This window comes from Chenopodium album, chromosome 5, assembly GCF_948465745.1.
Source record: "Chenopodium album chromosome 5, dcCheAlbu1.1, whole genome shotgun sequence".
NCBI lineage: Eukaryota > Viridiplantae > Streptophyta > Magnoliopsida > Caryophyllales > Amaranthaceae > Chenopodium > Chenopodium album.
The window spans coordinates 49578505-49591082 of NC_137838.1; the positions used below are offsets into that span (position 1 = coordinate 49578505).

Consider the following 12578-nt stretch of genomic DNA (forward strand, 5'->3'; position numbering starts at 1 on the left):
CACACATTCATTCTACTTCCTCTCTCACATTACATCTAAATGATTGGAGATGCACTCAAGCAAAACTCTATCCATTCCCCAAAAAGAAAATGACAACACCAATCCCTGAAAAAATGTATAGGGATGAAGCAAGATGTAATTAATATCCAATCGTCATTTCCCTAGATATTCTTTAGTTGTTAAATTATTATTTTTTCCATCCATAAGAGCCTCTCCAATTCTCCATCCCTCATGTTTAATTGTGACTCGAAATCTAGTAGGGGTGACTTTGAATGCAGATATCTCTTAAACTACAAGTTATTTTGAGGCGATTCAAGTTGGAGGTGATAGCTTGGTTCAAAAGCTTTCTAGTGGTAGGTCATAGGCTCAATACGAGAAAGTTATGGCCGTTTTATGAAGACCTGGTGTAGCTGGAAAGTCGCGAAGAGGTTGCCAGCTATAGCTCGCCCCTAGGATAATTTATGGGATAGTTCCTAAAATTTTATCTTTTCTATGACGGCTATTTAAGTATACCTGGGGAACAACTTAGGGTTTTTATTAGGGTTTTTTTGCTTTATAAGAGGACTCTTTAATTGATGAATTAGATCATACCTTCTAAGCCATTATATTTAGGACTCCTTATATTATTCTCTCGTTCTTTCTCCATTATAGTGAAGAAGCTCTCGAATCCCCCACCCGTGGATGTAGGTCTAATTTGACCGAACCACATAAATTCTTGTGTTCATTGTTTATTTTCTTTATCGCTTATCTCATTCTTATTTTTCATTGACTTGTTCTTACATCTCGAGGTAACAATATAATCCCAAAACGAAAGAAACCCCTGACTAATTGGCTCACAATTGATCTTTACATAAAAAACGCTTCTATTGCTCATTTCAGCCACATGATTAAAAAAAAAAAAAAAAAATCGTCTTTCACTCCATTGTTTGAGAGTATTGAGACTGTTTGGGTGCTTTTATCTCCCTTGGGAGAGTTACGGCTCGAAGACTGGATCTGACAAGGGCGCTTGTACTTGCAAAATGAACGGAGCGCTCCGGATGGTCGGTGTTTAGGGAAAAAATGCCCTAGACAGGTGGACCAATGAGAGGAGGCCACGTGGTGAGCTCAGGATGGCCCAAGTGGCCCAATATCCTCTTAACACGTGGCCCCCTTAGATAAGCCTCTGAAATGGCGGCCTTCAAGGGCCCAAATCCCTAGAAGCGTCGTAAAACGGCGCAGCCCACTAAAATCTAGGTCAAGTGACCTAAATAGGGGCACATTCTCCAACGACCCTATAAATAGGGAGATATTTCCCCACTTTGTAGACACATTGAATCATTTATTACACCTACATTCTCTCTCATCAGAGCCTGAGCTTGGAATCCAAGCAGATCCGCACCTAAATTTCCATACTCTTTATTCTCTTGCAAGTTACTAACTTGATCTTCGGAGGCAGAGCTCCAACCACCCGGAGTCTCCGTTGTTTTTGCAGGTACAGCTCAGTCGAACCAATCTTTGTGACGTAATTCTCCCGAGGGACAAAAAACACCCAAAACATTTGGCGCCGTCTGTGGGGAGAGTACCTCGAAGATGGTTCAAGAGTCTGTACCACCTCCTAAGCGTCTTGGCGACGACCCGGAAGTTTTCACAGACCAAGAGGATGAAGATCCTGAGGTTGAAACTTATACAGCGATGATGGCTCTCTGATAACCAAGCGCATCCGGCCAGAGTGGAGCGGGGTGCCACCCAAGCGAGTACAAATCGACCCGGAAGGGGAAACCCATATGGCCAATGGATCAGCTGTTGTCACCCGAGACGAACTCATGAAATTCATGACAAGTTTCGAAGGTTGAAATTAAAGATCTGATCTCTAAGAGCCGGCTGGCCCAAGTAGGGGTCAATCGGCAAAAAAGATTCCTCTAGAGGAGGGGAAGTCAGTCAGAGATCGGCAGCCAACTCCTCATCCAAAGGAGAAGGCAGCCGGGACCATTGATTGGTCCAAAATTCTTCTGCCTAAGAGGAATGCCAATAATCCCTGCCGGATTCAACAGCCGGTGGGAAGCAAAAAATCAACTCTTGACGCCCGGAAGATCATCACCCGCAAGAGAAATCAGCAGTTGTCTGAGTCGGCTTTTACGTCGAACTTTCCAGACAGCTTCAACATTTCTGCAGGAATGTACCTTCCTTGCATGAGAGCCAAACAGGCGGTAATACCGTCCATCCTGGCCCTCAGATGATTTGGGACTGCGCCGTATATACTTTCTCAGGTCTACGGTCAGTATTCCCCCTTTTTCATGCAGTCGGCCCTCTTTGGAGGCCAGGCGACATGCGACAACGTCCAACCTCTGGACTGGCAACTTCGTCTGCTCCGCCAGGGTGAACAACCTTCTGCGTTCACCCGGGAGATAACCGAGGCGGCACAGCCGGCCAAGGTTAAAAATGTGTTGGTAGGCACCTATGACGGTACCTCCAACCCGGAAGATCATTCAGAATCCAAGAAGTCTGACAAACAGAAAGATAGCCGGCCTGCTTAGCCGGCCAAAAATAAAGAAGAGAGCAAGAAAAGAAAAGAAAAGAAGTTTGGGCGGTAAGTGATTCTGACCAGCCGTCTCAGAAGAAGAAGAAAGAATTTAAACCGTACGTTCCTACCTAAGTACGAGTTTAACAAGGACTGCAACTTCATCCTCATAGAGATCAAGGACCGGCTGTCCCTAGAGAAGCCGAATCCAATGAAAAGTTCTATTTAATCAAGGAACAAAAATAAATTCTGCCAATACCATGAGGATGTTGGCCATGACACCAACGACTGCTTCAGCCTTCAACGGGCGTTGGACCGTGTGGCTGATAAAGGGATGTAAAAGTCCTATATCTCCAAGTCCAAAGGGACTAATAAGAAGAATCCGGGGCAGTCGTCTAAGACACCCCATCCTGCTAGTAGTTCGGACACTGATAAGAAGCTGATCTACACCATAGCAGGCGGGTTCTCATGCGGTGGCCCTACCATCCGGGGCACCAAGAGCCATCTTCGAAAGATGGACAAAGATGATGATGAGCAGGCGTATGCTAGCTCCTCCTTCCCTGAGAAGGACAGGGGCAGCGTTCGTCGTCTACGACCCGGTTATCATGCATTCGGTTACCAACCCCTTGGTTGGCTTTGGGGTGGAATGGTTTACCCAGTCGGAAGGGTTGATTTACCAATCCGGCTGGGTGAGAAAGGAAAAGGACGACACCTCGTCAAGTTATAACATTATTCTGGCCGGCCCACCCTCAACGAAGCCAAGGCTGTAATCATCCCTTCTCTCATGCTCATCAAGTATGAGAGGGATGACGACTGTGTTGGTTCCTTGAATGGGGATCAGAAACGGCCCGGGAGCGCTACCTCTCAGTCGTCAAAGGATACTGTGGCCCCAGACAGCCAAGGGCAGGAACCAATAGACCTTGACAATGTCAAGAATGCCGCCCCAGCCCCACCAGCAGCCGGGAAGAAAAGAAAGGCCCCGCTGCTGGTGGAGGTGAAGAAAGAGAAAAAATAGCAATCACTGACCGGGGAGCGGTCAGCTGAGCTCCGTCCCCAGCCGGCTGGAGACCATATTGATTTACCTCTAGACGACAGCCGTCCAGAGCGTACTGTTAAGGTTAGGACGGCTACTCATGCTAAATTGGGTGCGGATATGCACCTCATGCTGAAAGAATTCAAAGACATTTTTGCCTTTGAAATGGAGGAGATGTCACGCGTTAGCCCTGATCTTGTTGTCTACAAACTCGCCGTGGATCCTAAAAAGTAGCCCATCCGGCAAAAGAAAAGAAATCACGGCGAGGGAAGAAGTCAGTCGGCAGCTGCCGAAGTAAAAAAGTTGTTGGACGCTAGGTTCATTCGGCCATGTAATTTTCCCGACTGGGTGGCGAATGTTGTGCTTGTAAAGAAGCCGAATGGTACCTGGTGTATGTGTGTTTACACAGACCTCAACAAGGCATTTCCTAAGGACAGTTACCCACTTCCAAAGATCGACAATCTGGTCGATTCGACAGTCGGGCATGCCTTGATGAGTTTCATGGATACCTACTCAGGCTTCCATCAGATACCCCTGTGGAAAAAAGATCAAGAGAAGACGGCCTTCGTCACTGATGCCGTTTGCCTTGAAAAAAGCGCCGGCTACATTCCAACGGATGATTAATACGGTCTTCATTAATCAAATTGGGAGGAATGTGGAGGCGTACATTGATGACATGATAGTCAAATCCAAGCAGCAGGCAGATCACCTTGCTGATCTCCGAGAAACCTTCACCACACTCAGGCGGCATAAGGTTATGTTAAATCCTAAGAAATGCGTCTTTGGTGTTCAGTCTGGGAAGTTTCTCGGATTCCTGATTGATCAAAGGGGGATAGAGGCTAACCCTGAGAAGATACAGGCAGTAATTGACATGAAGTCACCCCGCACTGTCAAGGAAGCACAGAGACTAACCGGTGGCCTGGCCTTTACTTCTTCCAAGCAATCAGGAAGAAGACCAGATTTGTATGGGGGAATGATGCTGAGGCGGCCTTCCAAAAGCTAAAAGAGCACTTGCACTCTTTGCCAAGGCTTGTTAGCCCTCTGCCCTAAAAGTCGTTATATATGTGCCTAGCCGTCTCGGATCATGCTCTCAGTGTTCTCCTTGCTGAGAGAGACGGCATTCAACTCCCGATCTATTTCATTAGCCATTTTCTGAAAAATGCTGAGCTCTGGTATCCCATGGTTGAAAATTTTGGCCTTACCTGTATATGGCCTTCAAGAAATTGAAGCCGTATTTTCTGGCCCATCCGGTGGTAATTTACACCGATCAGCCCCTCAAGCGGCCAATGTCTACCTTGGAATCATTCGGCAGAATGATGAAATGGGCTATTGAAATGCAAAGTCTTGAAATCACTTTTGAACCAAGAAAGACAGTGAAAGGTCGGGCGTTTGCCGACTTCATTGTTGAAATGACACGACCGGTTCAACCGGATAACATGGATCAGGTTTGGAAAGTGTATGTAGACGGGAGCTCGACGAAGAACGGCTGCGGTGCAGGAATCATATATGAGTCCCATGAGGGGGACAGATTTGAATATACACTGCGGTTTAAGTTTCAAGCCTTAAATAACGAGGCGGAATATGAAGCCCTGCTAGCCGGAATTCGCATGTGTAAGGCGGCAGGGGCAACTAAAATTGATGCCTACTCTGATTCAGAGTTGGTCGTTAGCCAGTATGAGGGAAAATATGAGGCAACTCATTCGGCTATGATCAAATACCTTCAAGCAGTCAAAGAAGAGGCCGGGGCACTTGAGGAGTTCCGTTTGAGTCAAGTGCCCAGGTCAGATAACAACCAGGCGAATGCGTTGTCCAAATTGGCTTCGTCTGCCTGGATACGCCTTGGTCAGTCTTTTGGGAAGTTCTTGAAAAGAGAAGTATATATGAAGAGCCCATTGGAATCCTGGACCGAAGCTCTACCTGGATGGATGGCATCCAGGCATATTTAGCACACGGCATACTTCCTGATTCACCACAGGAAGCAGCCGTCATGAAAAGCGAGCAGCAAACTTCGAGTTGAGAAACGGAGAGCTCTTCGAGGCGGGTTTCCTTAAACCTCTATTGAAGTGTGTTACCCCATAAAAGGGGAAAGAAGTTCTTAAAGAATTGCATGCTGGATACTGTGCCTCTCATATAGGCGGCAGGTCCCTAGCCGTCAGGCGGCATTACTTTTGGCCAACTCTTGAAGCAGACGCTAAAGAGTTGGTGAAGAGATGTGACAAATGCCAGAGGTTTGGCAAACTTATTCACCGCCCGGCTACTGATCTGACGGCAATCCCAGCCAGTCCCGTTTGTTAAATGGGGCATGGATATCCTGGGTCCTTATACGCGGAAAGCGCTACATTTAGTGTAAATATGATATCGCGTGGTCAATGGCCAGCTTGAAAAAACTAAGTACAAAAACGCTTAATGGCTATACAACCGGTCTCAAACAAGACCAAAGACCAAACCGCCTGTCCCAACATGGACAATGGCGTCCGGCGACACCCCTCCGGGTGCAATCGTCGCAGAGAACAGACTCTTCGTCAATTCTACGTACCTATGCATACGACAAAAATTGAACGACCAAATTGGTCAACTCATAGCCGTCTGAATAATCTACGAGAAACGGTTAAGTTACCGAATACCGGATGCCCCGAGGCATCAGTTGGTTGCCGGCAGAAGTTCCCACTTAGATTATTTATTCCAAAGTTGCACTCTTTCTCCCAATTGGGGCAAAAGATTTTGTGTAATGGCTATGTAATAATCCTAGACAAAATATTACCGTCCGGGTAAGAGACTCGAAGCACCCGTTCTAATGGCCGGCTGTGCACTTGGTTTGGGGCAATCACCATTGTGATTGATTGGCCTAAAAACACCTTATACTTCTCCAAGTATCAAGTGTTTTCAAGCCAATCAATCAATTTGAAATGAAACCAACCACACGGCCGTCCAGGGGCAAATGCACCCGGATTGCAAATTGCCGCATGCTTTTTTAAGTTAGGCAAAATATTAAAGAATTGCAAATATACGCAAAAGTCAAATTGAAAAAATTCAAACAAACACAAATATATATAAATAACCGACTGAGTCGGAATACTTCATAAAAATGGCACAAAGGCCAGAATAAATGTTAGCCGGAATAACTTCCGGCAAAGAAAAGTAGTCGGTATACTGCCGCAGAATTTGGGGAGGCTCGCCTAAGGCTGAGGTGGAAGCTGCTGCTCCGACTGGTCGTGGCCGGTTGGGAGGGCTTCAGATTGGTCATCAGCTACTTGAGGCTGATTACCTTTGTTTCGCGCTACCTCCGCCGGCTCCTCAATGTCCGACACTTCATACCCTTGCTCGGCAGCCAGTCTTGGAAGCGAGGCGCCTCACCCAGCACTTGGGCGTCATACACCTCAGTGGCGTAATCATACCTAAGTTTATAGACTTCAAAGTCTATATCTGGGTAGTGGAGGCTCCAAGTGATCTTCAGGCGGGTTGCCTTGTCCCGCTCATTTTCCTCCATCAGCCGCTTTTGCTCCTGAGCGATCTCGTCAGACTTGAGTTCAGTGGCGTAATCCCACCGGTTGTTGCTGCACCGGTTGCAACATTAGGTGGCGGGCCACCCTTGGACGTCGTGGAGGCATCCGGCGCTTTCTGTTGCGAACGCTCCAAGCCTTCGCTCAGAATCTTCATTGCAGCAGGAGATTTGCCACCGATCGTGGGACGATCGGATTTGGCAGAAGAGTTTGATCGGGGACGGTCCTTTCTAGCGGCCTTCGCAGTCGGAACCTTTTCTAGATCTTCTCCTTGCCTTTTGAAAAGCTTGGAGAAGGATCGTGGCACACGTTTTACAGAGTCCTGCAAAATGAAAAAAGTTAAGTATACCCAACCGGCAAACTGCCTTTGTAAAAAGAAAATATATATATATATATATATATATATATATATATATATATATATATATATATATATATATATATATATATATATATATATATATATATATATATATATATATATATATATATATATATATATATATATATTAATACTAAGACAGGCGGTCTTACCCCGCCCTTCCTGGACTCTTTCGCTTCAACGGCTGCTTTCCTTGCAATAGCAGCCTCCTTGCGCAGCAGCGCCGCCGACTTAGCCGGAGTTTTGGCCTGATCAACCATCTTCAAGGCGTCGGCTGCATGAATAGAATTAAAGTTAGAAGAAATTATGGAAAGTTTGTAATGAAAGAATAAAATCACAAACACTCCGGATGCAAGTGGATATACCCTTGGGAAACATGGGACTTAACCCACGGACAAGAAGCATTCGTCCTTGAAGTAGTCCGGGTGGGGGATCCCGTTTTTTGGAACTATAATATGAGTCTCATCCCCCATGGGCTCAGTAGTGGTTTCAAAGAAACCCGGCTCCATTATTTGCTCCCGGGCCTTAGTAGATAGCTCCGGGAGAGGGCATTTCCCGCCAAAAGAGCCGGTTCCATGTTATATCGGCGCAGTGTCCGGTTGTGTCTCAGAGTAGGAGAAGAAATCAAATAAAACTTATCTTTCCACCCGGACCATTTGGACACCTTGTCCAAACTCATCAAATACTGGGCAAGGTGGAAAGAGTATACCATGTCCCATGACCGCCTGGTGCCTTGCTTAAGTAATGCATATGAGCGAAGGCGGAGAAGCTGGGAGTTATGTTCTGAAGCTCACAGGCGGCGATGTAACTCAAAATGTTCACCCACGAGTTGGGGGTGAGCTGCCAAACTCCTAGATCATACCCCTTCAGGATTTTCCTAATCCCGGTATGGAGGGGGAACCGAAGGCCGGCTTTTATGACAGCCTCGTAGCAGACAAAGTCTGCATTATCAATGTCATCGTCCCATGCCATTACTGCGTCAGCAAGCGGGACGATAATATCCCACCCCTTTCCAAAGGGGTGCTTCTCTTTGAAAGCCCTAAAGCCGCTCTTTAACAAGGCAATGTCACCCGGCAGCATTCTAATCCTTTTAGGGTTAGGATTGTCAGCGACTTTAGGCGACTGCTGATAGTCAGCCGCAAAGTTATCCTGTGAGAGAGCCAGAAGTTTCAGCCCTTGATCTTTCACCAGCTTCATCATCGCCGGATCCATTTGAGGAAGCGGCTTCCTCACCGCCTCCCTCCCGTACACCTGAGCTCCCGGAAATAGGGAGCCTCTTCATCAGAACTGCTCTCCTCCAAATCCTCATGTTCCCCATCCGGAACAACCTCATCGACTGGCAGTGACATAGTGCGCCGGCTCCTAGACCTTTTGGCCGCCATTGTGTCCTGCCATAACACACAGAGAGGGAGGAATTCGGAGATGAGCACATCGATTCTAACAGTCCAGAAAAGGCACCCCCTGTTCTAAACTCAGCCGTTTCGAGGGACCGACTGAGTGTCCTAGGCAGTGCTGAGTGTGTGGATTGAGAACTCATTTTTATTTCTAAACTATGTATACAAGCGGAGAAATAATGTATACAAGTTGAAAAAAAGAAAAACTAAAGATGGTACAGGCGGTTACCTTACTTTAGCTCTGATAAATCTGAAACCAGCTACAGACGGTGAACCGGGTGTTGCAACGTTAGCACGCGGAAATCCGAAAAACTTTGACGCAGACGGAGGCAGAGAATCTCTCTTTAAAAATCTCTTTCTCTCTCTAGAAAGTCAAATGAAAATGAAGTGAGAGAAAAAGGGGGAGGTAAACGGGGGCATTACAGTTTGAAATTTAAATTTTACTATCCGTTGTTACTGTTCACCTCTGATAGGTGGACACGTGTCACAGGCCCCACGTGACATGCACGTGACCCCTGTGAGGGGCAAATGTTTAGGGAAAAAATGCCCTAGACAGGTGGACCAATGAGAGGAGGCCACGTGGTGAGCTCAGGATGGCCCAAGTGGCCCAATATCCTCTTGACACGTGGCCCCCTTAGATAAGCCTCAGAAATGGCGGCCTTCAAGGGCCCAAATCCCTAGAAGCACCGTAAAACGGCGCAGCCCACTAAAATCTAGGTCAAATGACCTAGATAGGGGCACATTCTCCAACGACCCTATAAATAGGGAGATATTTCCCCATTTTGGGGACACATTGAATCATTTATTACACCTACACCTACATTCTCTCTCATCAGAGAAAAGCATGGAATCCAAGCAGATCCCCACCTAAATTTCCGTACTCTTTATTCTCTTGCAAGTTACTAACTTGATCTTCGGAGGCGGAGCTCCAACCACCCGGAGTCTCCGTTCAGCCGGACCAATCTTTGTGACGTAAATCTCCCGAGGGACAAAAAACACCCAAAACAGTCGGAGGTCCACCTCCAAATTAAGTTGTAGATTCGGAATAAAACGTGCGGATAGTATCTTCTCGGATTTCGAGATCAGGTGTTTTGTTTTCGAGAGCAATAAATGTCCTAATGATAAAGACGTTGCCCCAATTATTTGGGGAATCTCCCTATTTATAGGGTGTTAGAAAAGTGTGCCCATTACTAGGGTTTGATGACCTAGGAATTAGGGCAGCACCGTTTTGCGGCTATGTTGGGATTTGGGCACCTGTCGGGGAGTCCATTTGGACGCCTCTTAGAGAGACACGTGGCACATGATCATTGAGCCACTTGGCGGGGTATAAATACCCAAATCAGAGACTACTTTGAGGATCCATGAGCTCTTCCTTAAATGTCTCTTGATGATTCCAATCAACAATTCACCAATAGGTTGCAAGCTTACAACTAATTCATTTATCCTTCCAAAATCTAGTAGTTCTTTCATCCCACACTTATTTCTGTACACACTTTTAAAGGCAGCAGCACTTCTAACCACACATTTGAAACAAAACAACCTAGGAAGTTCCACCTTGCCTTCAAAACCTCTTCAAGAATATAAGACTTATAGAGTGCATGAACCCTCAAAGCAGTTATACCAAGAGTTGTATCCTATTGTTTGTTTATAGGTAAGAATATTTTTTTAGGTAAGGAAAGGTGCCCTGCTGAGCCAGAAAACCTCTAAAAGGACCCCTTGTGAGTAAGGAAGAAGGGTAAGGAATGTGGGATCCCCACCTTCAAGGTGCCTTCAGCAAACATTGATCTCACAACCTCAAGGCTGTGGGATACTACCACTAAATTTAAAATTACTTGGTGATTTCATTTTAGTACTCTCCTAAAAGATATTGTCACTAATCAAACCTTTTATTTCGTAACATTTTCCATCATCACTACCCACTTAATTTGAACAAATTGGTTAGGAGATAACAGTACCGTAGGCCAAATTGAACCAACACAACATTTGAAAATTACAATTAACACAACAGCTACTGAGGCAAACACAGAAAGAGTAAACATAATCTTAAGATAATATATAATATAATGAACCACTACATCTACAAAAGATTGCAAATTTTTCAATAACTAATCTTTGACTGGAACCGAGCTCCAAATAAAAATTTAAAGCAAACCCCTTATCCATTATTTTCAAATTAAATCAGCAAATACCAAAATTCACAATCTTCATACTAATTCCCAATTTGAAAAAAAAAAGGAAAAAAAAAAAAAGTTCATTTAAATAAAATAAAAACAAAGAAATCGATTGTTTTTGTCCTAGTAGCATATAATTTTTTGGAGGGAATTCTTCATTTCCGTGAAAATAAACAATAAAATTAAAACTCCCAAAAATTAATCAATCAATCAATAATACTTTAAAATTTTCCAAAAGAAAAACTTACTTGGAAATTTCACGCCCTAAATCAGACACCAAATGAGAATAATTGTTAGAAGATGATGATAAATTAGAACCGACAGATTTTTTAGCATTCCCCTTCAAAGAAGACCAAAGAGTTCGAAGAACAGAAAAGGCAGAGAGCGCAGTAAACGCGAGCCAAAGCCGGCGAGCGCCGAACCCAGGTGGAGCAGCAGTCCATAAGAAACGAAGCTTGCTTCGAAAGCCGAGGAAGATTAAACCAGTCCAACGCGGACGCCATGACCAACCAATGAGCAAGCCGATCATTACGGCTAGCCAAATCGGAACTGTACAGAGTAAAATGTCGACGAATGTTTCGATTATGGCGGGTTGTTTTATGATCTGGAGGAGATCATGGAGGCCGTTGCCGGACTCCATGAGAAAGGGGCGGAATTAGAGGAATTGGGGTTTTCTGTGGGATGATCTGATAATTAAATTTGGGGGAGAGGGATGAAGGTCAAAGTGTGCTTGCAGTTGTTGAGTCGCACCAGCATGTGTCTGCAGTTGTTGGTAGTTGTACTCATTTCGCCACACGGCATATACTCTCTTGGTTCCATGAATATGTTTTTTTAATTGGCAATTCCTTGGAAAGTAACTACAGGTCTACAGCCCACTCGGACGTGTTCGGCGTTAGCGTTTAAGTAGCTTTTATGGGGCGTTTGGAATGTGGGAATGGAAGTTTGGGGATTAAAATCTGGGAATAGAATTGGGAAATTATTGTTGGCAATATATAAAATATGACAATACTTTGTTTGGATAGTGGATGAGAATAGATGGTGAATAAATAACAAAAATACAAAATTACCCTTACTAATCTTTCTTCTCCAATCTTTTCATTAATGGTAAAATTGTCATTTTCCACTTATTCCCATTCCCACCATTTATTACCTACCCTCCCTAGGTAATAAATTGGTGGGAATTCACCCCATTTATTCCCAATCTCATTCCCTTTTTTATTCTCAATCCCATTTAACAAACAAGAGATTTTTTTTAATTTGGGATTAAAAATCCCATTCCCACCCTCAATTCCCATTTACCAAACACCCCTTTAGTGGTTTGAATCGATCAAACCACTACTTAAAAAAATGTGAATGATTGGCAAAGTAGGGGTTATGGTGGCTGTTTTGGGTAAAAATACCCTATTCATGTGGACCAATCAAAGAGGGTCACGTATTTAGCCTAGGCAAGTCCATTTGGGCCAATTGCCAGTTGACACGTGTCAGCCTCAGATACCCTCTAGAATTGCGACCTTCAAGGCCCAATTCCTAATAACGCCGCAAAACGGCGCAGCCCACCAAATCTGGGTCAAGTAACCTAAGAGAGGGCACCTTTCCCAAAG

The 12578-nt window shown here is 45.0% G+C and overlaps 1 protein-coding gene across 1 annotated transcript in view; it reads right to left on the minus strand.

Moving 5' to 3' along the window:
• LOC145630729 (uncharacterized) overlaps positions 1–11778 on the minus strand; it is a 30692-nt gene extending 18914 nt beyond the window's left edge. Inside the window, exon 1 of the mRNA XM_081682906.1 lies at positions 11226–11778. Coding sequence (XP_081539032.1) covers positions 11226–11617 — 392 coding nt within the window. The 5' untranslated portion in view covers positions 11618–11778. The remainder of the gene's footprint in view (positions 1–11225) is intronic.
• Positions 11779–12578: the final 800 nt, after the last annotated feature.